The 27,544-nt window shown below is 37.2% G+C and overlaps 1 protein-coding gene across 1 annotated transcript in view; it reads left to right on the top strand.

The window, feature by feature from the left end:
• The first annotated feature begins 470 nt into the window (after window positions 1-470).
• The window catches only part of NPHP3 (nephrocystin 3), a 46,020-nt gene continuing 18,946 nt past the window's right edge, over window positions 471-27,544 (top strand). Inside the window, exons 1-15 of the mRNA XM_074271115.1 lie at window positions 471-870; window positions 5,841-5,966; window positions 7,098-7,248; window positions 9,123-9,275; window positions 11,214-11,347; window positions 12,900-13,060; window positions 16,684-16,840; window positions 18,458-18,532; window positions 19,814-19,993; window positions 22,537-22,640; window positions 23,739-23,853; window positions 24,133-24,276; window positions 25,190-25,287; window positions 26,494-26,596; window positions 27,042-27,124. Coding sequence (XP_074127216.1) covers window positions 472-870; window positions 5,841-5,966; window positions 7,098-7,248; window positions 9,123-9,275; window positions 11,214-11,347; window positions 12,900-13,060; window positions 16,684-16,840; window positions 18,458-18,532; window positions 19,814-19,993; window positions 22,537-22,640; window positions 23,739-23,853; window positions 24,133-24,276; window positions 25,190-25,287; window positions 26,494-26,596; window positions 27,042-27,124 — 2,183 coding nt within the window. The 5' untranslated portion in view covers window position 471. The remainder of the gene's footprint in view (window positions 871-5,840; window positions 5,967-7,097; window positions 7,249-9,122; window positions 9,276-11,213; window positions 11,348-12,899; window positions 13,061-16,683; window positions 16,841-18,457; window positions 18,533-19,813; window positions 19,994-22,536; window positions 22,641-23,738; window positions 23,854-24,132; window positions 24,277-25,189; window positions 25,288-26,493; window positions 26,597-27,041; window positions 27,125-27,544) is intronic.

The following is a 27,544-nucleotide window of genomic DNA, read 5'->3' as shown; positions in this document are numbered from 1 at the left end:
AGTGGGGCAGTGCGCCAGTCCCCGAGCCTCCAGTCCACGCCCCCGAAGACGGCCTTGGGGTGGAGATCTGGAGGGGGTTGGAAACGTAGGAGGTGGGGAGTTTGCAGGAAGGGGTGGGGAACACACGGGGTGGGAGCCCGAGGGGGTGGGGCGCTGAGGGGGTGGGGAACATGATGGGTGGGGAGTTAGAGGGGATGGGATGCTGGGGGGGCAGGGGAGGGAGCCCAAGGGGGGTGGGGCGCTGAGGGGTAGGGAACATGATGGGTGGGGAGTTAGAGGGGATGGGATGCTGGGGGGGAGCCCGAGGGGGTGGGGCACTGAGGGGGTGGGGAACATGATGGGTGGGGAGTTAGAGGGGATGGGATGCTGGGGGGGGGGAGCCCGAGGGGGGTGGGGGCGTTTCCGGGGGCGGTGGGGAGCCTAAGGAGGTGGGGCGTGTAAGGGGTGGTGCCGGGGGCCCGGGGGCTCGCCATGGGGACCGCCTCGTCCCTGGTTAGCCCCGCTGGCGGGGAGGTGATCGAGGACACGTACGGGGGCGGCGGAGGCGAAGCGTGCGAGATCCCGGTGGAAGTGAAGCCCAAGGCCCGCCTGCTGCGCGGCTCGTTCCGCCGGGCCGGGGCCGCGGGGGCCGGGGCCGGCGCGGCGGCCGGGGCCGGGAGCGGGGCGCGCGGCGCGGGCGGGCTGCTCGGGGCCAGCTTCAAGTCCACGGGCTCGTCGGTGCCCGAGCTGGAGTACGCGGCGGCCGAGTGCGAGCGGCTGAAGAAGGAGTATGAGATCTTCCGGGTCAGCAAGAACCAGGAGCTGCTGGCCATGGGCCGCCGGGAGGCCAAGCTGGACACGGAGAACAAGCGGCTGCGGGCCGAGCTTCAGGTGACCGGGCGCGCCGGGCCCGAGACCGACGGCCAGAGAGGACCGCGGGGGTCGAGGGGGCAAACTGAGGAGTGCAGGGGCCGCTGAGGCCAGAGGGGGAAACAGGCCCAGAGAGAACCGTAACTCTAGAACTTGAAAGGACTTAGGAGGCCACCCAGCCCACTCCCCTCATTTTACTGAGGAGGAAACAGTCTCGGAAAGGAACATAGGATCCTATATCTAAAGCTAGAATCGATCTAGTCATTTTCCAGACAAGGAAACTGAGGCTCAGGCAGGTGAAGTTGTCCCGGGTCACACAGGTGCTAATGGCAAAAGCAAGATTTTTAGCCCGGGTCCTGTGAATGAGGCCCTCGGTGCTTTTTTCCACTGCACTCCATTCCCTCTAAGTTGGTCGTTTTCACTCCCGCCTCAGCTAATCCTCCAAGTCCCTTTTGATGATAGCTGCCATCACTCATTCAGGCCCTTTCTGCGGAGCTAAAAGGACTTTCACTCTCCTGCCGTCCCCGGATGCGGCCATCCCCTCTGTAACTTATTCTAGTAGGGTTCCCAGTATCCTGTGTGGAAAACCCCCAAAAGTATATTGCCTTATTGCAATTGTTTACTTGTGTTTGTGATCCCCTTTAGGGTTTTTTGGGGCAAAGAGGCTGGAGTATTTCCTTCTCCAGCTCATTTTACAGATGAGGAAATTGAGACAAACAGGGTTAAGTAAGTGATCTGCCCAGAGTCACACTACTAGCAACTGTTAGAAACTAGATTTGAACTGGGAAAGATGAGACTTTCTGACTCCAGGCCCAGCACTGTAATCACTGCGCCTTCTAATTGCCATTTTAAATGACTTAATTTTATTTTTGTGCATTTTCATGGTAAGCTGCATAGTTTATTTAATTTCCTATAGAATGAGGTAGAGAGGGCTTTTTTGATATCTAAGGAGTACAAACTGGAAAGGTTAGAAGATCCCTCTATTAGATCTTTCCTGAAAATTCATCCCTCTGTGGCTGGCTAGCTTGGTGGTAAATGAAATTGGTCCTAAGACCATTAGTTCTACCAGAACTAATAAGATAAGAATGACCAGTAGTTATATTCTGCTGGGATGGCCTTTGGGGTTGCCTCCTCTATGTCTACTCTTCTATCCTTCAGTTCATCTCAGGCCCAGATGAACCATCAGAGTAAGACATTGGGGAAAGCTGTAATGGCCTTATGTGTTCCATTAAGTCATAAACAACAAGAGACCTGAAATAATGGTCCATTAGTTCTCAACATTTCCAGATGGTAAAGAACCTGAAGAGAGTACAGCATCCCAATTTCAGCATCCATCTGAGGTCGGATCTTTGCTGGAACTTGAGTCCTTCTGACTCCAGAGCCAATACCAAACACTGAGCCAACTAGTTGCATCTCCTCCCCCCAGTCTCTCTTCTACATGAATACTTGAATGTAGCTATCTGGTCGCTCCTAAATCCTTTCATGTCTAGCCTACACATGCCCAATTCTTTTTTCATTTCTCAGCTTCTTGGAATATCTAATTTTCTTCACTATAGTAAATTCAGAGCTAAAAAATTTCTTGGAAATAATAAGTCAATTCTTATTTTACAGATGAGGAAACTGAGTCATAGATAATATGAGGTGACATCTCCAAGGTCATACAGAGCCAGGATCAAAATTCCAAATAGTCTGAATCCAAATCTAATATTTTTCTGCCTGAGCATTCCACCTGGCTTTTTACTCATAAGAAAGTTCAAAAGACTCACCTTAGTTTAAAGAGAATACCAGTCTCTCTATCTGTTGTAGATGTACCCACTCATATTTATGTGTCGCTGTGTTTGGTCTCACAAAGATTTTTTATCAAGATCCTCTATCAGTCAACAAGCATTTAATGCCTTCTCCACATCCCCCAGGTTCTATGAATTGTGCTAAGTGCTGGAGATACAAAGACAAAATGGAAACAGTTCCTACTCCAAGGGAGCTTTCCTGCTTGCAGGAGAAACATGTTACATACAAATTACAAAATACAGGGTGTCCCAAAAGTTAGAGTGCAGTTTTAAACTTTAATAGTTTAAAATTGCTTTAAATTTTTTAGAATATCCTCTGTATGTATATATATGATATATATAATATACTTACACAATATATAATATACACATATATTATAAAGGTCTCATCTAGGCTACCCCCACCTTCATTTTATAGATGAAAAAAGATTGTTTTTGCCCTTCATTCTCAAAGAGGTCCGTTACATCAGGGAAGCGGTGCCATAATGTGCATGTGAATTGGAGTTCAGTGAGGGAGGCTGTGCGAGGTCAGCTACCTCACTTTCCCCTCCATAGCTATGTGGATCCAGTGGCAAGATATAGATCAGGATGACTGAAGATGGCTCTGGATGCAATGGGAACCCTTGGCTTTTTAAAGCTAAGTTCTCAGTTTGTCGGGGGTCACATCAATTCAGTGATTAAGTCTACATGGCAATTGATGCAAAGAATCTCCTCTTTCACCTAGTCCAAAAAAATCTAAATGAATGAATGAATCTGGGAGGGAAAAGTTCTCAGTGTTTCTGGCTAAAGCATTCAATCTGACCCAATTAGAACCAAATGGAGCTTGTCCTAAGACTTATTGGTGGCCAATTAGAAGCAGATTGGTTTTAGTTTAAGGCTTTGTTCTTAAGAAAGAAATTTAACCAATAAACTCTAACATACAGAGGAGACATGAACATCTGAGGCCCAGTGAGTAAAATGATGGATCTAAAGTTATACAGGTAATAATGGAATAGTATAGGAAAAGGACATAACTCTGGAGGCAAAAGTCCTATGTTTAAATCCCATCTCTGATATTTAATATCTATATGTCCTTGACTATGTTTCCTCAACTGTAAAATAATGAGGTTGGAATATTTCACCTCTGAGGTCCCTTTCAGTTCTAGATCTGTGATCCAAGCAGCACCATAAAACTTTGGCTATCTAAAACCCATAGGCAGTGAGTTCTGGATAACCCAGCTTTCTGGATTTCTGAAATTTTACCCCTGTGAGTACTAAAACTCTTTGAAAAATTTGAGTCTTTTGCATCTACGTAAAACCAATTCCACAGGATCTTGCTTTCATAAACAGAACATCTGGAACACAAGTGCTTTTAGACTGTTGTGTATCCTAAGACAAAATACTTTCAATATGAGTCTGGAAACTTCCCAGTAAGTAAATCGAATATACCTTGGAGATTGTGATATCTGTTTTTACTATTTCAGAGACCTTTTTTCTCTTTCTTCTTTTACTGTCCACTTGATTCCTGGCTGGATGCGGAATGGGTAAGATTCCCTAAAATTCTTCAACTATGTCTGAGCAGAATACTAAAAAAAATTCATGCTCCTTCACTCAGCCTTCAAAATCTTCCATGATCTGGCACCACCCTGTCAAGAGCCATCTTCAGTGGTCTTGAGTTTTGTCTTGCCCCTGGATCCTGATGACTCTAGAGGAGAAGCTGATGAATTTGCACAGCCCTGTCTCACTTAAATCCAGTTCACTTGAAAGTCAAGATATCACCTTTCTGATGTCATTGATCCTCTTCAAGAATGAAAAATGATTTAAGATGGGAACACAGGCATTCGCAGACTGCCTTTAGTAGTATCTTCAAGGCAGTCTCAACATCTCAATATACATCCTTGTTCCCACCTTTATTTCCCTCCTCCCTTGAGAAATGCCCAAAATTATATTTTCCCTTTAGAAGATGTAGTTATGAGAAAGACCTTTGCTAAATTCTTTTCTGGACTGAGCCCACTATGAAGTACTCCTTCCCTCCTCATAGCATCTTTCCTTTAATGATGTCTTTCCCCTTATTACCATTAACTCTGGTTAGTCTACTAAACTCCTCTGTGAATTTAGCCTGCCAGTCAATGATGTACTAACACCTCATGACATATTCCTTTAATGGACTCTTCCAACTTCTTTCCTCGATAACCTTATTACTCTCCCAAATTTATTTCATATTTATCACTCCTAGTGACTATTTTACCTCTTCATTTTGTCTGAAATCTCTTCTCCTAATTAAATGTACCTTTGAGCTAAGGGGAAAAAAGATGAACTTCACTGCTCTATTTGAAATAAATGTTATTTCACAAGGCCCTCATTCATGTGTGTTATATTCCTTCATAATTTTACAGCAACTTGCCATCCCCAACACACATCCTCCATCATCCTTAATGCTTTTGCTCATGTTGTACTCAGTCCTCGGGAGGAATAGCTCAGTAAATATTACAGACTATTCCACAGACTAAAAAGTAGCCTTCAGATAGTTCTGTATGCTGTGTGTGTGTGTGTGTGTGTGTGTGTGTGTGTGTGTGTGTGTGTGTGTTACACATACAGGTTTTCACCAGGATTTATCAATTATTTTTTAGCAGTAAGTTACAAGGACATGCTAATTACCACTGGTTTGCTGTACTTTCTAGTGGTCACTTATTGGATTTTCAAATTCTGGCTTACAACCCCTGTCCAGAATAAAGAAATAAGCCAAAAGGGTGGTTAAAGATGCAAAACAGTAAGCTAGGAACTGGATAAAACATACCTCTAATTGACTGGTCAGAGAGCAGTTGAATTTATATGGACTAGTTCCCTCTGCTGCTAGAACCCTCATTGTTGCCTAATACAGCATCTTGAGAAAATCTCATGATAACATTTTTCATACTCAGCCAATGAAATGGGTATTTTTATTCTCATTTACAGTTGGAGCAAATGAGGCATGGAAAACAAAAGAATTGACCCAGTGCTCTAAAACAAAAAGTAACAGTTTGCTTCAAGGTCACAATTTCTCCTTGGGGCAATTCAGATAAGACATATTGAGTTTGGAGAATTTCCTTGTTATAGGTATAGTTAAAACAGCTGTGTATTCTTGTTTTGTTATATAAATAAAGCAATACAGAATTGCTCAGTGATACTGCCTGTCAGAGATTTATAAGACCATTGTTTGGTTTTTTTGTTTTGTTTGGTTTTTAGGCACTTCAGAAAACTTATCAGAAGATACTTCGAGAAAAGGAAAGTGCTTTAGAAGCTAAATATCAAGCTATGGAGAGAGCAGCAACATTTGAACAAGATAGAGATAAAGTTAAAAGACAATTCAAGGTAAATAAGTTCCTTTGATCCTTTATATAGCTACAGGTGATAAATTCATAGGACTTATTAGCATCTTTTCTGGTCTGAAATGGAGGGAGCTTTAGAGATAACCTAGTTCACTTCTACTTTTGCAGATGAGGACACTCCATTTATCCCATTTTTATGGAAACCAAAATCCTTAGTTTTTTTCTGAATTAAAAGAATGTCAGAATTGAAAAAGATCTTTGAGATCATTTAGTCTAATCTTTTACACCACCTAGAAATTTACTCAAGTAACATGGAGAAATCCAAGGAGATAACTGATGAATTTTAAACATTTTTAAAGGACCTGACATGTGCCAAGCTAAGTTCTGGGGACACAAAGAAAGGCAAAAGATAGTTCTGCCCTTAAAGTACTTCCCCTGGGGAAGACAACATAACAACAACTATGTACATAGGAGTTATATAGAGAACAAATTGGAAATAAGTAACAGAAGCATTAAAAGGATCAGGAAAATCTTCTTATAGAAGATGAGATTTTAGTTGAGACTTGAAGGAAGCTCGGGGAGTAAGAAAGTAGAAATTAGCAAGAAGAATATTCCAGGCATGGGAAATACTAAGTTCAAAGGAGTAATGTGTGAGTAATACCAGGGATCCAGAATCATTGAATCACAGAAGATGGGAGAGAAGGAAGATAGAAGAAAACAGGAAAGGGTTAAGAGGGCCAAGTTATCAGGGACATTGAATGATGAGCAGGATTTTCTGTTTGATCCTACAGATGATAGCGAACCTTTTTTTTTTTTTTTTTTTTTTTTTTTTTTGCTGAGGCAATTGGGGTTAAGTAACTTGCCCAGGGTCACATAGCTAGGAAATATTAATTGTCTGAGACCAGATTTGAACTCAGGTCCTTCTGACTTCAGGGCTGGTGCTCTATCACTGTACCACCTAGCTGCCCCCATAGCAAGCCTTTTAAATAAAGTCATTCAGGAAAATCTCAAGTACCTCAAATCTCAAATTCAAAAAATCTCAAAAAGAAAATATTTTGAGGATCAATTTAATATTGGTTTCACATAATCAAATGTTTTTATGAAATAGTCTTAGATTGTCAGTCAACATTGTAGTTATGAAAAATCTATTTGAATTATTTTTTTCTTTTAAAAGATTTTTCGGGAAACTAAGGAAAATGAAATCCAGGACTTGTTAAGAGCCAAGCGAGAACTGGAGGCCAAACTTCAGAGACTCCAGGCTCAAGGCATTCAGGTCTTTGATCCCGAGGAGTCTGATTCCGATGACAATTGCACAGATGTCACTGGTAAGGTGTTTGAACACTATATCTAATATTAATGAAGAGATGGTATTTAAAAATCATAATCTAGTTAGCAATTCTTGATATTATGAAATAGGACAAGATTAATGCAATGGAAAAGTCCCTTTTAAATGCAACGTCAATTATCCAGAACAGAAATGTCAGACTCTTTCTGTTTGATCCTACACATGATAGCAAGCCTTTTAAATAAGGTCATTCAGGAAAATTTTGTACACTTGGGGTTATTCAATTTTCAAAAGAGAAGATTTTGAGGATCAACTTAATATTGGTTTCACATATCACATATTTTTATGAAATAGTCTTAGATTGTCAGTCAACATTCTAGTTATGAAAAATGTATTTGAATTATTTTTTTCTTTGAAAAGATTTTTGGGAAAACTAAGGAAAATAAAACTTTCTGGAACTGCAACCAAATTACAATGTAATTAGGAAATGTTTACCAAAGCAAATACAAATACATCATAGATAATGTTAATTTGTATCAGTATGTAGCCACAGGAATCCCTTTCTATTTGAGTTTGACATTCCTGATCTAGAATACAATAAAAACTTTCAATAAGTTCTTAGTTTTATTTTAAAAAGGGAGTGTTGCTTAGCAAAAAAAAATACATCATAATATCCAGGACCTAAAGCTCATGTAGTTTACTCCCAAAAGAGCCCCATCAGGCCCTTATTCAGAGTCTTCTAACTCTTACTTTAAATACAGTTCTTACAAGTCTCTTGAATCCTAAAAACAGGGGCATGAGTGCCAAGAGCAGTTATACTGACAGTAGCAAGAGGAAATATATATGTATATATATATAAACAAACTAGATGCAAGATTGCAAAATGCACCATAGTGAGTATACATTTAGTTTAAATTTACATTAAATTAGTACATTATATTACAGAACTATATGCAGAAGACATCTCTATGGCAGTTGATGTTGATAATAATGAGCCTGAGTTGTGAATAAAAACTAGCTATATATAGATTTCTCTGTTTAAAAAGGCACAAGTCAGGGCAGCTAGATGGCCCTGTGGAAAAAGCACTGCTCCTAGAGTCAGGAGGACTTAAGTTCAAGTCCAACCTTAGACACTTAACACTTACTAGCTAGTAGGATCTTGGGCAAATCATTTAACCCCAACTGCCTTGTAAAAATAATAAATAAAAAGAAGACAGAAGTATATTGAAAGATTTCTTTCCAAAATGAATAAAAGCTTTAGCATTTAAGGGGTTGTCTTCAGTTATTTAGAAAATCACGTCATACATCTCATTCTGATGATACCATCTGAATGAAGTGATACAATACATATTCAAGACTTAAGTTTTAAACCATGTTTTAAATAACAAAGATACATTGGCATTTTTGAAATTAAGATAGTATCAGAATCACTTCTGGAGTACCTTCTATAAAAAAAGCTCCTGGTTTATATAAAGGATTTGAGCACATTCAGAAACTTTGGGTATAGATTTTATAGGTATAAATGCAGAAGAGGAAAATGTAGTAATTTTCAGAATTATGAAATAGAGGAAAAAAAATCAGGTTGACCTCTTCACCCCTAGTTTACTTGTATATTGAGACATCCAGTAACTACAGTCTGCTTATTTATTTAATATGTACAAATGGTTATACAATTAGGTGCTTTTCTCCCTATTAAGATAAGTTATTAATACTAATTGGCTCTTGTTTAGATGGGTCTAGTTTCCAAGCTTTGGTATCTAATAATGCTTTCTCTTATAGCTCTATACAAGAAATAGGAATATCTTAAATGAACATGATAAGTAATTAGGAAGCTAGTAAAGAAAAGAGAATAGTAAGATTTTTTTTTTTTAAAGCAGGCTTATTAAGTAACATTCTGTAACTTATTCTTTTAAGCTACTGGAACTCAATGTGACTACTGGCGTGGCGGTGCCTTGGGGAGGGAGCCCTCCATAGGCAGTATGATGCAGCTTCAACAGTCTCACAGGGGACCTGAGTTTGCTCATAGTTCCATAGATGTAGAAGGACCATTTGCAAATGTTAACCGAGGTAAGATACACTTTGTTTTGGACTAACTTGATTGGCCCACGAGTGACCATTCCTATAATGCCCATTAATGTAAGTTTGCTTTTTTTCCCCTAAAGTAATCATGGATTTCCATTTCCCTGATCACATAATCACCATGTATAACAGCATGTCTTTGCAGTATGGCTAACCAGTATTAGAGATGCAGGGTGTGGCCCGGAAACACAGTGCCCCTACCTGGCTTATCCAGGAATCACACAGATTCTAATCTCTTATAAATCTGTGGGGCAGTACAGTTCAATAGATATCTTCTCTAAGATGTATCAGAACTATGTTTCTACTCCTGAATTTGTTAACAGTGCAATAAAATATCAAGAATGTGGCCTATGAGGGGTTGGCCCCCACTTGTTTTTAGTCTCTGTCCCTGCAGAATGGGAACTAGAAGTATGAGGTGGGTGGCCACTCAAGGTGACCTGAATCTGGGTGACTCGCTGGACCTTTGAAATGAGGTTTTTAAGTTGAGCACAATACGGTGGTAAGAAAACTCTTTATCAACCAGACATACTATATAAATATGTATATATGAGTTTTGGTGTTACTATTGCTCCAAAAGTCCAAATGACCTTTATCTAAATGTCAACAGAATTTTACCTACCAAAAAATGTCTTTGGAAACAAACATAACATCTTTACCAAAGACAAGGAATATACCCATTACCTTTTGACAAAAGAGAGAAGGGAAATTATGAGATAGTCTCTGTGTCTCTTGGTTTTGCTTAACTATTTGTTATAAGGAAATTGAGAAATTTAGTGGCAGGCACAAATAATTTGGATATTTTTAAAAGGCATTAATAAAAACTTAATGACCTTTTTTTCTTTTAATTTTTATTTTGATAGTTTTATTAGAAAGTGAATTGAAAATCAGTGCAAATAATTGGATCTTTCAAAATCAATTTCTTGTGCTCCAATTTTTTTTCTCCCTCCCTTACCCCCACACCCTCCCCTAGATAGCAAGTAATCCAATATATGTTAAATTTGTGCAATTCTTCCATGCATATTTTCACATTTATCATGGTGCACAAAATTTAATGATCTTTTAGCCAAATGTCAGATAATTACATGTCTTTTTTTTCCCAGCTCCTATCTTGGAAACAGTATAGTTTGTGGTTCAGTTGTTTTCATTCATTTCTGACTCTTCATGACCCCTTGTAGGATTTTCTTGGCAGAGATAGTGGAGTAGCTTACCATTTCCTTCTCCAGTTGATTTTACAGAAGAGGAAATTGAGGCAGTTAGGGTTGAGTGACTTACTCAGGTTCACACAACTGGTAACTGTCTGAGGCTAGTGTATATAGTTCAGTCATCACCAATTAGATAAGCCCACAGGGCAGAGGAGGAGCCTGGCTTGACCAAGGTGATATTGAAAAAAATGTCCTCCTTACCTTTCAACTAACAATTGGTTGAAGTTCCCTTAGAAGAGAAATCTCAGTAAGAGTTGGCATCTTTGGATGAGTCCACCAGCGGCTCTCATTATCAGGGGAGGGGGTGGGATAGTCCTAGGTGGCAAATTGAAGAAATTATTGATAACTTCTAGTACAATATATTCATCTAAAAGATCATTTCTACATTATTAAGTGTCCAAATATAATCTGTTGAATTTTTTTTAAAGTTTGAAGGAAGTTAGGGAAAGCTGGTTTTGAATTCTGCTGCAAAGGGTTGCCAATTGGGAGGCTTGATTTGAATAACTAAATTTCTCCTCTGCTACACTGAGGATCATCATATACACAGTTCCGCTCTTAGAGTGTTATTTTGATGCTCAAATAAGGTACTCTCTAAAAAAGTGCTTTGCAAACATGAAAGTACAGTAAAAAGTATCCATTAACTGTTACAATCCTCTTGTAGAATATCATTCGAAAGATTGCTAGTGTTTCTTCTATGAAACAATCACATTTCATTTGTTTACAGACGACTGGGATGCTGCTGTGGCTAGTTTACTACAAGTTACTCCATTGTTCTCACATTCTTTGTGGAGTAATACAGTCAGATGTTACCTCATCAACACGGATGAAACGCAGCCCGAAATGGACATTTTTTTGAGGGTGAGTGTCTAATAAAATGCAGACTCACTGAAATAATATTAGTACTTCCTTGTAGAAAGCTGACCCTACTTCTAATCCAGATTACTTATCTTCTGTAGTAGGAGATCTAATGTTATAGTGACTTGGGCCAACTTCTGGGGAGACAAGACTGGCCACAACTGCAGTTTAAGATCTTGACTTGCCATCAAAAGTTGCTATATGGATTGTCTTCTTCATTAGAATTTGAGGTCCTTAAGAACAGGGATCATCTTTGCTTTTCTGTTTGGGTCCTCAGTGCTTAGCACAGTGTTTCATACATAATAGGTTTTCAATAAATACTTTTTCATTCATCAGTTTCTTTCAGAGCCTTTGCAGATAGTCCCACTAGTCTCCTGTCTACCCCCATTTTTTCCCTAGCTCTTATTCTGTCCTTCTTTGGTAGGACTGAATCAGCTTCTGCCAGTTTGCAAGGTTGGAGAAAGACAGGATATCATTCTGAAAAGATTCTCTGAACCCTTGAAGCTCCCTAACCTAGAAGCTTCCTCAAGCAGAGGAAAATCCAATCCCTGTTTCATCGCTCCCAGTTATATGCATAGAGAGTTCCCTGTGCTAAACTTTTTCTACCTTTTGCCACTATAGTCTTAGACCAGAGGCATGTGGATAGATTTCAGATGGTCTTGGATGAGAAAAAATACATCTTGATTTCATTATTGTCCTTTGTATTTTCTTGTATGCATTTAAGAATATTTTTCTGGGAATGCTTCTATGGGCTTCAGAAAACTACCAGAGTTCCACAACACAGAACAAGGTTAAGAACCCTTATCTTAGACACTTGCCAACATTATTATTAGAGATCTGTTCTCCATGTTTTTTGTTTTCTTTTTTTATTTTACATTCTTTCAAGAATGGGTGCCTAGATTAGTGGAGACATCTTTGAAACTCCAAAGGCAGGATTTTATTTCCTATCCTGAAGCACATCCTGATTCCCCATTAATTGAATGTTACAGAAGTTGCGAATCCTGAATCTCCACCCCTCATTACATATTCTTGCCCCCAAGAAGCCTACATTCTGAAAGGAGGGAAGATTAAAAGTAATTTTCCATGTTGTTTCATAAGAAAATCCAAGACTCAAGGCAGATCAATATGTCGTTTTGTCCTTGATTCTGCCATGATATTGAATGTTATTAAGTGTGGTGAACTTGATATTTCTTAGTATTTTTTTGCATCTAGGATTGACATCATTTTTGATTTCTGTTCATCTAGCAAATTTTGTTATTTTCCCTTGTAATAGATATATATCTACAAAGACTCAAAATGACTCATGTAGATAATACTCATTCTGTGGAATGATAGGATTTAGAGCTGGAAGATCATCCAAATGCCTTATTTTACAGATTAGAACACTGAGGTTTAGAAAGGGGATGACATGGGCAGCTGGTGACCGAACTGGATTGGAATCCAGAGTTTGCCCTTGTGTCCCACTCCACATTGCCTTTACATAGTATGGAGCTACTTAAGGCTTAACTAAATTTTTACTACATCATGCTTTCCTTTTTCTCATTTTTGCTATTAGGACTATTCACCCAAACTCCAAAGGATGTGTGAGACAATAGGATATTTCTTCCATGCAATTTATTTTCCAATAGAGAATGGAAATCATTATTTCAATGTAAGAAAATGGGAAATTGAGAAGAGTTCATTAGTTATTTTGTTTATTCATTTAACTTTGCCAAGGTAAGCATAATGAATCTACAATTTATTATCAGTCTGCACTTTTATATAGTAAACAGATTGCTAAAAATGAATTTAAAATATGCATTCTAATTTAATTTTTTATGTTCTTAATTTATGCTACTTAAAAAGTGTTCTAATGGCTCTTTATTTAATTGAAACACATCACCAAAATGTGCTTACTCATTCATCTTACCGAATGTATCTTAAATTCATTATCTCTATTGGTTAAGGACCATTTAAAGTCCAATATTCATTTCTTTGGTAAGAATAAAAATATAAATCACTTTCTCTGATTTATTCCTAAATTGCTACATGTAAATGAAAGGACATTTCAAATATACCAGGGGAGCTCATTATTTAAAAGAAACCTCAGACTTCTAAAATGAAATTTTATTTTTGACCCTTCTTTTTCTTGCTTATTAAATTGATTTTTGTACACTAAGTTTTTTGTTTTAAAGAAGACGTGTAATTAGGAATGAGAATCACAGACTATCAGGATTGAAAGGGCTTTTGATGATTATCTTCTCCAGCTCATTCTCCGGAAAGAATCCCTAAGATCACATAACCCACTGTGGTTGTCCAGCCTCTATTTGAAGACTCCCTTTGAGGTGTTTTTGGAAGAAAAGACAATCAAGAAGAAATTGGAAAATATAGATGTTTCTTTGCAGATTTTTAAAAATCTAGATTGAATTTCTTTGTAGGCAAGGGTTTCTAATCTGCAGCCTGAGAACTGCAGAATATCTTGATAACCCTATTCCAATGCATTTGTTTTTCTTGATTATCCTGTGTTTTTAAACAACATTCCGAGAAGAGGCCCATAGGTTAGACAACCAAAGGAATTCATGATGTCAAAATAAAATGGTAAAGGACATTTCATATGAGCAGTCTTGGGCAGTTACATGTTTACCCTCATAAGGGATGTTCAGGAAGAATTTAGGTGACTACTTATTGCTTATGTTTTTTTTTTTGGGGGGGGGTTTGGTTCCTGTGTAGTCTGGAGTATAGAACCTTGAGGATCCCTTCTAACCCTGAAATTCTCAGAGTTCCCTTTTTAAATCATTTCATTAAATCCTGTTGCTTCAATATGTATAACTTGTATCTTGTCTATGTTGTTAGAGGGAGATAGTGCTATAGTAATAATTTATTTCTTTTATTTTGGTACTATCAGAGTTTTTCTGGTTCTCTTTCTTAACTATAAAAAGTCATTTTTTTTTAAAAATTAAAATCCATGGGGCAGCTAGGTGGTACAGCAGATAGAACACCAGCCCTGAAGTCAGGATGACCTGAGTTCAAATCTGACTTCAGACACTTAACACTTTCCTGGCTGGGTGACCCTGGGCAAGTCACTTAACCCCAATTGCCTCAGCAAAAATAAATAAATAAATAAAGTTTAAAATCCAGCTATAAATTCAATTTCTTGTATTCTATTCAATCTATTCAATTCTACTAGTTCTCTAGTCAAAGCAAATATGATTAGACAAGTGAAAAGGACCAGATAAGAAGAAATTTGAGAAATGACTCATCCATAGCAATAATCAGATTTTCACCTGAACAGATTTCGTTAAATACGTACTACAGACAGGGCACTGTGCGAAAAACTGAGCATACAAAGACAAAAATGTAGCTACAGTAGGGACACCAGTGAGGGAGGAGAAGGCCTGGGGGAAGCCTCAGAGCAGAGCATCTGAGTTGATCTTTGATGGACGATCAGTATCCTGGAAGGATGAGCCAATGAAGGACTGTGTCTCAGAAAGGAGGTGTTGCTGTGTGAGTTTTTGAGTGTTTAAGAAGTATTCAATAAGTGTTTCCTATGTGCTAGGCATGCTTCTAAATATGGAGGATACAAAGAAAAGCAAAGATAGTCCCTGTCCTTGAAGAGCCCATATTCTAATGAAATGAGCCTTGCCAAGGCACGAGTAGTTGCATTTGAGGAACAGCAAGTAGTGTAATTTGGCTAGAACATAAAGAAAAGAAAGTAATAGGAAATAAAAGCAGAAACTCACTGAGTTTCTAGATGGTGGAAGATCTTAAGGGGCTCATTAAAGAGCCTGTATTTTATAATAGAAGCCATGAAAGAATGTTGAGTTAGGGAGTACAGATCTACAGTTTAGGCAAATGATTTTGTCAGTTGTTTAAAGAGTGGATTGGAGAGGTGCTGAACAGATAGGAGGCCGTGAGCAAAAGGAGATAAGGGCCGAACAGCGTGACCAAGGGCAGTGAGCATGTGAACGTCAAGGAGGGGACAGATGTCAGAGATACCCGGCAAGAATCACATGGCTATTGGAATAAGGAGATTGGAGGAGGGGCAACAAGGAGGTGATGACTATGTATCTGGTGCAAAGGAAATGTTGGTGCCCTTTACACAGATTGGGGGGGAGTTTGGTTTAGGATATGCTGAGTTTGAGGTGCCAACAGAACATCTAGCTGGCAGAAAAGCTCAGGAGGTGTTTGAACATGAAGGGCTAAAGTTTAGGAGATAGATAAGCTTGGAATTATGGGTGTCATCTGCATAGAGCAAATAATCCAATCTAAAAGAATAAACGTGACTGTTCATGGAGAGAGAAATGAAGCCAGGACAGAACTTTGGAAATCTTCATGCAGCAGGAACCAGGATGAACCAGGAAAAGAGATTGGGAAGTTATCAGACAGATGGAAGAGAGGAGGTGGTCAGCATTTCAGGGGGGGGAAAAGTAATAGTGAGCAGTGTCACTAACACAATAAAAAGCTGGACTTAGAGATGTTCAGAGTTCCTTAGTGATCTCCTTACAGAAGTGAGATTGGAAGCCCAACTTCAATGGTTTGAAAAGTGAGAACGTGATGAAGAAATGGAGGCAATGATAGATGCAGTCTCTGTTGATGGATGAATCAGTAAACAAGCATTTATGAAGTATTTACTTTGTGCCAATCATAAGCTTAGTTCTTTAGACATTAAAAAAAAATTAAAAAACAAAAACACTCTTTGCCCTGAAATCACTTCATTCTAGTAAAGAGCAACACAGAGAAATCACATGTTACCACAGTAAATCAAAATATATGAGATAAATACAGAAGAGAGGGAAGGTAAGCTGAGTGGGGATAGTGGATGTGTTGCTTGAATAGTCTTAAAAGGAAGTTGGGAATTCTGAGAGTCAAAGATTGGGAAGGAGAGCATTCCAAATTTGTATAATATAATTGTGATCTATACTCCGGAATGTAGCAGTAAAGAAGCAAGAAAATGATAGCTTGAGGGAATATTTGAAAGTATCATGACAAATTGACCACTTGAAAATAAATGGCATGGTTAAATTTTATATTTATAGCATGAGTTTGCTCCATTATGTTAAAAATCTAAGTTACTGTTTGGCTCCAAATATTCCCTAAGTTTTATAGATATAAAGGAAAAAAAATGGAGTTCAGCTGTGATATTATAGTTTAAAGTGGCCACCAGCATGTAAGTTATCATGACTTTAAGAAAATCTTACTTCTTGATCAACAAAGAATAATTTTAAAAATGCTCTTTTTTGCATCAGGACTTTTATGAATAGTTTTTATAATCAAATCCATTAATGAAATTTAAATTGATTGATTAAACTGTTTGCTGCAACAGTGTAATGTAGCACAAGAAATGCTGATTTCCAATCTAGCTGTTTGTTGGAGGACTGTGAAGAGGCATTTTTGAAAAACTCTGAAGGAAAGCCTCGATTGATCTATCATCGCTTGGAGGATGGCCAAGTCAGCTCTGACTCTGTCCAGCGGCTGATCGAACAAGTTTCTTACTTGAACAAATCTAACAAGGCCAAGGTAAATTTTAAAGAAAACTTGACTGATGCATGAAACCCCATTGCTGTAATGTCGAGAGGCTTGGTTGCACAACCACAAAAATGATCTAGACCTTTTATCCTGTATACTTGTTATAAATTAGCCTCCTGGGTTGGGTTCTAGAGCAAGAGCAGCATTCTATGACTAAGGACTGGAAGTGGTAGCAGTGGCTAAGTGTGTTGGCCAAATTAGCAACTTATGTTCTACCCAGAGAGCCTTGTCATCCTGGGAAAGTCTAGGTCGACTTTTACCTCCACAGACCTAGAAGTAAGGGAGAAAGGAACATTTTTGTTCAGTTTTGCAGGCTGTTTTTACAAAAACATAGGAAAATTTAAAACAACTGATAATGATAATATTACTTTTCTCTGGCTCCATCCCATTGTTTCAGTAACAACTGGATAAAGATGATGATAATATACACCTTATACATTAATTTTCATTTGATCCTCAGAAGAACATTGGTGAGATAGGTATTGATATTAATTCCATTTTAAGATGAGAAAATTGAGGATGAGAAAGAGATTAAATAAGATTAAATAAATAAATACTTTCTAGGGTCATGCAACTAGTAAGTGAGCAAGGCAGTATTCACACTTGAACCTTACTGATTTCAAATCCAGCACTAACCACTGCATTGCCTAGCTCATTCTTGCATCATGAATCTCTGGATGGCAAGTCGAGTGTCTATTTTAATTTGGAGTACAAGCTTGGTTGAACATATACTGAGAGAGAGAGAGAGATTTTTTTAACTTTATTTAGTTATTTACAGTAAAATTGAAGACTTCTGTAGAAAATTGATGAGCTAGAGAAAAGTAAACATAGCCAGATGCCAGAATTTTTCTCTCATTAATTATAGGTTTTAGAATCTATGAATTACATATCAAATAAAGATGAGCCTTAAGAAAATAACAAATTATATTCTTTATACTACTTATACCGTAAAATTATCACAATTTTTCCATTGACCTTTTAGTATCCATATATTAGAATTAGTCATAACATGATTAATTAACTATATCCTTAGGAAGAAGATTATGCATTTATGGAAATTTGTTTAAAGTTAATATATGGTTTCACAAAGTGTTATTCTCTAGATAAGCTAGAATTATGGATTTCTTTTAGAACGCCTCATGTGTAGAAAACTGGTTTTAGAGCCAGGAAGTCCTGAGTTCAAATCCCACCTCTGACACTCCTGGCCATGTAGCCCTGGTCACATTACTAAATCCCTATTGCTCTAGGCAGTCTCCTATAATCTATTATAATTTACAGTTTCCTACAAAGTAAAGATTATTATGCTCTTTCATGAGGGCATTGTACTGATGGTGGTTGTCATTCATACTCAAAGAGGACCAAAATTGCATCACTTTGTTGGGATCAAAGTATAGAGTGTTTAACTATAGCCAATCAGACCAGTATGACCTCAGAATGCTTTTCCACAGGTTGTGCACAAATAGTCCATGTGAACAACTGGATCGGTGATGTCTCTAAATTTGGTCATCTTCTATTTCTTTTGAACTCCTTCCAGTTAAGACTATGATTGTAAGTCCCGTGTTCATTAAATAATTCAGCACTTAAAACATTCTGTCTCATTTTTTTCAGATTATTGACCACCAAGGAGAGCCTGCAGAAGGAGTATATAAAACTTATAATTATGTGGAAAAAATTATTAAACAGGTATATGGGTTTACAGGCATTATACTTACGACTTGATATTAAGTATTTTTAGGTGATAATTTTCCATAAATTTGGTTGTTCAAGACAAAATCAGGTAAGAGAACTATTGGTTTTCTGGACTTTTTAAAACTTTATAAGACAGAACAATTCATTTCTCTTATCAGAGATGGCTTTTATCCATGATATTTACTAAATTACTATGGGAAAGCATTTCTCTTTATTCCTTACCTAGCTCATAGAATTGTTTACTCTTGCTCCAACTATGAAGCATTTTGATATCTCCTTTTGAAAAGTGTTAGATAAATGGTAATTTAAAAATCATACCTTGAGGTAATTTTATTCACAGACAGTTCTAAAATGTAGATAAAGTAATTATTTCTGTGTTAGCTTATATGGTGTTAAAAATATGGCTTTGACAAACAAAATTAGAGAATTAGAATTGTTGATGCAGGAATTTTAAAAGGCAATATTTAGCAAACTTCCTTTTTTTTTTTTAAATAAATTCTTGGTCTTCCTATTTCATCCAGCTTAGAAATGCAGAGTCTATTCATAGATTCAATCCCACTCTGGTTGACATAAGAACTTTGATCTTCTCCATCTCTGACCTGGGCCACTTCACTTCTCCTTGGGCTGCATAGTGACCCTTCACTTTAGGAAGCCAACCACATTAATGGGAAATTTAGTTCAGATACTTGATCATTGGAGCCCACTGCAGCTCAGAAAATTCACACTCAAGGCGTTAATAGCCTTAGCTTCCCTGGTAGCCAGAGTTATAGACATATACTAGAATCTGTCTTCTAATGTGATTTAGAAAGCTTGTAAGGTATTAGAGTTAGAATTAAGTGGTGTCCAGAGATTTTTATCTGCTAAATCAAAGACTGAATTTTAGGTAGGTGCAACAAATAATATTCATTAATTTCATGGAGAATACACAATTGCCCAATTCAAGATTAGGATCACAAAGGAATAATGAGGGCCAACCCAACCTTCTAGTTTCTAGGTAAAATTAAGAAAACTTAGGAAGTGTGTGTGTGTGTGTGTGTGTGTGTGTGTGTGTGTGTGTGTGTGTGTTTGAGAGAAATCAAGCTCATGTGTATGTGTGATAAATTATCAAGCTCTAGCTTGATATCTGAACACATTCACTCACTAGCTAGAATGATAAACTTTATAGCTTTTTATCTTATCTTTCTTTAGATCATGAATTATATCAGCATTGAGTTTTAAAGAGACAAATGTGTCTTTATCCTTTCTGTTTTTATGTTGATGCTCTCTCTTGTTTAGGATATATTGGGCTTTGAGAACACAGAACAAGAAATGAAAGATTTGGACAATGAAGAGGATTCTACCATTCCAGAAGAAGATGATTATGGTGACGTTTTGTGGGACATCCATGATGAACAAGAGCAAATGGAGGCTTTTCAACAAGCTTCTAATTCAGCATATGATCTAGGATTTGAGAAAGCAAGTACTTATCTATATTACAGAGACAAAAACAGTGACTTCATTAGGAAAAAAAAAAAAAAAAAACCTCAAAAGAACTTAAGTCTGATCCTTTGGATTGATTATAGGTAGCAGGAAATGAACAGAGATTAAGCCAAGTCCCTAGAGTGACAAGCCTTTCGGCTTGTGAACATGAAATGCATTTTTATTTATTAATACCACACAACAAAGCAGAAAATCTTAAAAATCACTTGTTAGAAACATCCTTCATAATTTGTGAGCAAAATCTAGGAATCAGGACATTTCCTATCTCATTCTCTGCAATAACCCAATTCAGGATCAGGGTAACAAAGTAATTCAAAGGATAGTGAGGGTCAAACACTTCTAGTTTCTAGACAAAATTAAGAAAACTTGGGAAGTGTGTGTGTGAGATAAATTGTATAATAAATATATATCAATAATAGTTTACATATAACATTTACTATGTGTCAGACACCATGCTAAACACTTTTACAATTATTATTTCATTTCATCTTTACAACAATTCTGGGAGATAGATGAGCTAAAAAATTTGAGATACTGGATAAAATTTGGATCAAGATCTGAAAATATCCAGATTAAGGCCAGAGGACATTAAAAACCCATTTCTTACTACAACAACAAGGCAACAAAAATACCACAGCATTTGAATTACAAAAGACTCAGATAGAGAGATGTGAAGAGAGCCTGGTCTAGACTCATTCCACTGGGGAGTGATGGACACTAGGAGATTCCTCTTCTTTTTTTGTGGAAGCAGCACTTCTACTTTGCACAGGTAGAAAATTCACAAATTAGTGGTATTCAGGAATGATTTCCTTCCCCATCTCTCCTGGAAATCCTGCAGCAGTAATATTCAGTGCATTGCTTCAATGAGAGCAATCTGAGTTTCAGACCGCTAACTTAAAAACAACAGCAAATTTAAAACACAGTTCTGAAGTTGAAAGCTTTCCTATACTGGAATTTTCCTATTTAATATAAGATCAAACCAAGTTTTACATAAAGAATTTTTTATAATGTTGAAACATAATAATATGTTGAAAAGCCATGAAGACCACTTAGTCCATTTCACTGATCCATGAAACTGGAGGAACATCAAGACAGAGCAAGAACTGATCATTCTTTCATCTGCCACCAAAGAGGGTCCTTTCTAGAGGCTGGCAGCAGGAAACCAGAAAGGGGAAGCCCACTGAGGGAATAGCAGGAACTTCTTCACAAACTATCTTTGTTTGAGAAATGATGACCTCAGGATTCAAGCCTTAAAAGTTAAGGCAACTTCTGGTTTCATGATTTACATAATTTCCCAGAGTTTGCTTTAGAAACCCCAGATAGCTCAGCAATCAGTTTTTAAACATCATAATTTTCTAAGCATTTTGTAGAAATTTGTAGAATTGTAGAAAAAAATCATATTTATTTTTTCTGAATATAATGTTTTTAAAATATTTAATGCCTCTCTCCATCCCATATTTCATATTTCAATCCTATACTACAAATGATATGAAGATCTATAGACCATAAGTCTCTGCTTGAATCCATTACATTCTAACTTAAGGAAACAAAACATGCACCTTGAAAACTTAGTACCAGAAGGTAGATTCTTGGTGTTACAGCCATGATACAGCCAAATGCCCCATCCAGAGTCCAGTCTAGAATGGTAGAGAAAAACTAAGGAGGAACTTGAACCCAGCCGGGGCATGGAATAATTAGTAGGATTTACACAGGAGTATGAGAAATATTGACATTTTAAATGAATGCAACAGCTTAAGCAAAAAGATAGCAATGAAAAAGAACAAGGCAGGTTCAGAGCATGAGTGAATACCCTAGCCAGCCTCTAGTTTGAGTTCACATTTGAAAAATCACAAAGGTAAATGGGAACCCAGTTTTGGAGATCTTGAATGGCAAGCTGAATCATTGAAGGTTTTTGAACAAAGGAATGACATGACTTTTTTTCATCATAAATGAAATTCTGAACTGAGTCTGTTCTTAGTCTTGTCACTAACACTTAGTGGGAACTTTAGTGAGTCATTTAAAGCAGTTTTCTTTGCTGTAATTAAGAGTAGATCTTGTCACAAGTAATTAGGACTGTTACTGGGTTTTATGAGATAAAGAATGTAAGGACTTTGTATTTTTAGAACCATCATCATTATCAAAATTATTTAAGAGGCCAATCAAGTGCATCACTCTGTGTGAGATTCCAGGAATAGAACTTCAGGCGTTGATTTAAAATCCCATGCCAGCTAATCACTTTACTAGGGTTGCAGGAAATTTCTAGTCACACATTGTTGGCCCTGAGACCGCTGCAGCTTTTTTTTTTTTATCTTCCATCAATCAGATTTGGATTCTTTCCTTTGTATCTAAGTGTACTTTATCAGCCAGTGTGGATAGAAGTCCTAGCAGGTCTAAAATTGGGAGTTTAGCTTACTTCCTGAATTCATTTATTCAGGTTCTCTTTGTTCTAAACAGGTAAACTCATAGTCAGCTTTTTGCATCAACCCTTACCAATTGCATTTTTGTTTGTTTATGCATAGTATTATCAGCGCCTAAATGACCTTGTGGCAGCAGCAGCACCCATCCCACCCCTTCTTGTGTCCGGAGGACCAGGCTCTGGGAAATCACTTCTTTTATCTAAATGGTTTGAATTTTTGTTGCTATTTTGTGTTTTTCAATTTACTTTTCATTTTTGAGTTTCATTTATTTAATTAGAATTAGACGGAACAATCTAGTCTGTGCACAATTTTGTCACTGAATTGCACTTTGTAAATCTTGACATGCTATATAAAACTTAGCTATAATTATAACAATATATGTATATATACACATATATACAAATACTAGTAGACATAAAGCATAATCAGATATTAAAACAATATATAAATGTCAGCTGTCATTGGGAACAATTCAGTGACATATAAAGACGTGATCATTAAGTGCAAACAGTAATTATGTTCTGTTATGGGCACTGGAGAAAATGGGAATGATTAGTTCATGGGGAACCTTGGAGCTGGGGAAGTTATTTTAGGCTCTAGTTTTAATTTGCATTTCATTGAAAACTGAGACAAAATTAACAATGGCAAAATTAAGAAATGGATGATTAAAATATTGAGCCATTAAAATGATATTTGGTGCCTTCAGTCTTTTCCTTGGAGTTTTAACATTAACCAATAATTTTTCTGTGTGTTTAATTGATTGCAGCATAAAAGTTGAACAAGGTATCATAAGAAAGGAGTCTGTCAGTGATTATTTGCGCTGCACTACATAGAAAGCTAATTTTTTTTTCCCCTGAATCTTTTCATTTAATTTGTGTGTACACTCGGGAAATACTTAGGTTATCTCTTACCACAGAAATGGCCTTAGTTCATTAGAAGAATGTGTTATTTAAAATTCAACCATTCATTTTAATTGTACTTTAAATTCTAATTTAAACAACTCTGGCTGGAGACATTCAGATAGTTGCTTCAATTTATAGTTGAAATGAATCTGTAATGAAATGATTAGTGATCCAAAGAATCCCAACATTCCATAATCCCTTAGTAGGCAGATTTCAGCACAGTGAAAAAGATTATGAATCTGTAACTGCTCACAGATTGATAGTATTTGATAAAGCTCCTTATAGTGAATTAAAATGCTTAGAAGACTAATTTCAAAGATATGTGAAGGGTTTTTTTTTAGAGAATGATAAAGATAGTTTTCCAAATTGTTTCCTCAAAAAAGTACTTTGTCTTTTCTGTAGGATTCAGCTGCAACAAAAGCATTCTCCAAACACCCTAATTCTGTATCACTTTGTGGGGAGGCCCATGTCCACCAGCTCAGAGTCAGCCTCAATAATTAAAAGATTGACTTTAAAGGTAAACCGGACACTTTTTCCCCTGTGAGCAAATTCTTACTTCATATGTTATAACTGTAATGAGTTTCTAAGTGTCTGACAGTAATTTAAGTATTTTCAGAATTATACATTTATTTTGAATTGATTAAGTGAATAACTCTCCTGGCTGGAGAAGCTTGTCCTTTTCCACATCTCCATTTTTGTCTCTATAGATAGAAATAGCTTCTGCCTGCTATCCCAGCCTGAACAAACCATGCAGTCACTAATTTGTGTGTATGTATATGCGTCTCTCTTCTTGCAGCTGATGCAGCATTCCTGGTCAGTATCTGGGCTAACACTGGATCCCGGTAAACTCCTCGAGGAGTTTCCACGGTGGTTAGAAAAGCTCTCTGCTCGTCATCAAGGCAGTATTATCATCATTATTGATTCTATAGATCAAGTTCAGGTACTCTTCCTACATTCTGTTCATAATTTCCTTGGCAAAGTTGAAAAAATAAGAAGTCCTACTTTCATAGCCCTATCCTAAAGGGCCCGGGTTCTAATCCCAGATCTGCCATTCTTGCCTGTGTGAACTTGAACCAGTCATCCCTCTGGTCTCAGTTTCCTCATCAGCAAAATGAAGGGCTTCAGCTCCGAGATCCCTTCCTCTATAATTCCCTTTGACCCACAGTTTAAAAAGCTCTTGACTCACAAGAGCGCTGAAGGCAGGTAGTACAACTGTCACCACCATTTTACAAAGATGACTTACTTGTCACCCAGCTCGTAAGTTATGGAGCCTGGACTCCAACACATGACTTCTGACCCTCAGTCTAGGGCTCTGCTCACTACCCTGAACTGCCTTTTCTGGAAAAGAACCAAAAACATTGTCAGTGACAAGAGTAGTCATTTGCTACTTATTCCACTGAGTTTATAATTTTCTCCTGGGAGGAAGCCAGAATGGTTAAAGATGATTGTTTTGCTGATTACAAATCAAGAAAAAGTTGGTCATTTTAATGAAGTCATTGATGTTTTTGAATAGCTAGGCCCCTAATCTGCTTATATTTTAACATTTGTGGACTGGTTTTAAAATTTAGAATTAATTTGCCATATTTTACATTAAAAATATTTTGTATTTCCTAACCATTTGGAGCACTCTAGTGAATCTAGTAGTTTTACCATACAGTACTCTTAACTTGGAAAGTATTATATCATTAACAAGAAGTATTTAATAATATAATTTGGGGTTTGATTATTCAAAAATAAGTCCAAAAAATTAAATGATAATTTCCCTTTTTCTGCTTTAGTTAGTATTGGGAATGTGATTCTCTTTGTGAGTTTGAACTAATAGACTGGATGTTGTTGTTTTTTTTATTTTCAAGCAAGTTGAAAAGCACATGAAATGGCTGATAGATCCCCTGCCTGTGAATGTGAGAGTAATTGTGTCTGTGAATGTAGAAACATGCCCTCCGGCATGGAGGTATGATTATAAGGTCTTCTTTCAGATTGTCTAGCTATATAAATATGTAAATTCAGTATGTGATATGTGGCAATGTTATATATCCATTTTTTTTAGCTTGTCCTGCCATAAAAAGTTCACTAACCTGCCAGGAAAGATTATGAGTTTTCTCATTCCCAATTTCATCCCTTATATCAATCTTTTCTTCTATTCCATCTTTATTTCTCCTGCTCGTTATAGTGCCCTTTTTGGATCAGTGCTTTTGCTCTTTTCTAAATGCTCCCACAAAGGCTTAACATTTTCCTCTTTCTGTTTTCTACTCACAAGTAACACCAAGATGCAGTGAATATTACCAGCCAGCATCAGCATTAGCAGGACAATATTGCCTGTAGTCCATACTCTGCTGTCAACCTCATTTTTCTCTTGCCAGGGTTAATTTTTCACCCATCAGTGGTGAGTGTCAATCCCAATGTGTGGGTTATTGAATGGTGGGCATTTAGTTAATGTTTTCTGCTTTTGATGTTGAAGATTTAAAATTGGTAAACATTAAATCTGATATATTTGGGACTTGTTAAATACTAAGTGTATTATACATATTTTCAGTGATTAATGATAATCTTATTGGGAATCAATATTTTTATTGGAAATCCTGTTACACAGATCATCCAAAGCAAAGCAAATGATGGGTTTTCGGTCATGTAGAATGAGAGGACCTAGGAGGGATCAAATTGGCAAACTTGAGATCTTCCATAATATAGACTCACCGCGAACTCTCTTAAAGATATACATGCCATGTCCTACACTAGAGGAGATCTCAAGATTGATTGATAATAGAGTGTCTTGTATCTCTCTCTGTTTCCCTAAGAACAGTGTCTTACAGCAAGTGCCCAATAAATGTTTAATTAACATAGCTTTAAGCTACTATATAGAATAATATCATCTAAATATTTTAGCAATATTGGATTTATGCTGTTTTATTTTATAGCACTGTGTGTGATTATGAGAATTTTTTCAGAATGGCAATATAATTGTTAAGAGAAAACAAATCAAGTTAACATTAGTATATAGGATATCAAGCTTCACCAAGTATATTTCATATATTTCCAAAGTAGAATAGAATGTCTGATTCTCATAAAAGATTTTTAGTATTTTGCTAGTAGACTATGATAGTACATATTATGTTATTAGACCAGGATATCATTTCTTTTCTCTTGAATTAAATATAAGGTTGTGGCCAACACTTCATCTGGATCCCTTAAATTCAAAAGATGCAAAAGCTCTTATTACTGCAGAATGTAGCTGTGTAGATATCAAGTTGACCAAAGACCAGGTACGTGCTTTAATTTTACTAGATCTATTTCAATGTATATCAGTTTTCTTAAAGAAAGTTGTTTAAACTGAAGATATGGACTGCTCACTATCACTAGTAGAAATGAGTTTTAGCCATGCATGATATAATTAAATGCATTTTAACTAGTAGTGAAAGATTTGGTATCTTGTGCTTCCGTATAATTGGAAATATGAGGGCTTTAAATGTGTCTGAGTTCGTGGTATCCCCCACACACACACCCCGAAAATTCATATCTACCTCCTTTATTTTGTTACCAAATCCAAATGTATTCCAACATATAAAGATTGTCACCTTGATCAAGATTCCACAGCCAGCTCATTCTTCGGTAATGTGAAAAACTCAGCAATTTGGATAGCTTCATTACAGGTTGGACTTTGTGTTTTCTTTTGTTTTTGTTTTTGTTTTTGGTAAACCACCATTCTAGGAAAAGAAACTCGAGCGACACTGTCGATCTGCTACTACCTGCAACGCCTTATATGTCACCCTTTTGTGTAAAATGATCACGCGGTAAGTTGTGGTTGCTTAGAATGCTGTCCTGCACGTTGTGTGTTTGCTGAAAACCATTTCACCAACATGGGAATTTGGGAAGATGTGACCATCACTGTACATCGGAGAGGGATGGCAACTCTTTCCCAGGCCCTTGCTCTACTAAAGCAGTACCTGCAGAGTTCTAGAGAATTATTAACAGCCTGCATAGATGCTTGAACTCTGAGATAATTAATGGTAAGATTGTCAGATAATGGTCAAATTGTGAGATAATTAATGATAATGGTCAGATGTTGTTAAATATATTTACCTAATTTTTTAGTACTAGAACTGGGCCAGGTAGAGAAAACTTGTTTAACTATGAGCTAAACAGCTAAACACCATACACATAGGGAAAAGGCTTAGCTGAAGAATGGGAGGAGGTTGGGCTCTTTTGTTGCA

This window comes from Sminthopsis crassicaudata, chromosome 5 (assembly GCF_048593235.1).
Source record: "Sminthopsis crassicaudata isolate SCR6 chromosome 5, ASM4859323v1, whole genome shotgun sequence".
NCBI classification, from domain to species: domain Eukaryota; kingdom Metazoa; phylum Chordata; class Mammalia; order Dasyuromorphia; family Dasyuridae; genus Sminthopsis; species Sminthopsis crassicaudata.
The sequence above is the reverse complement of the archived record's forward strand: the minus strand, read 5'-3'. Positions and strand labels throughout refer to the sequence as shown.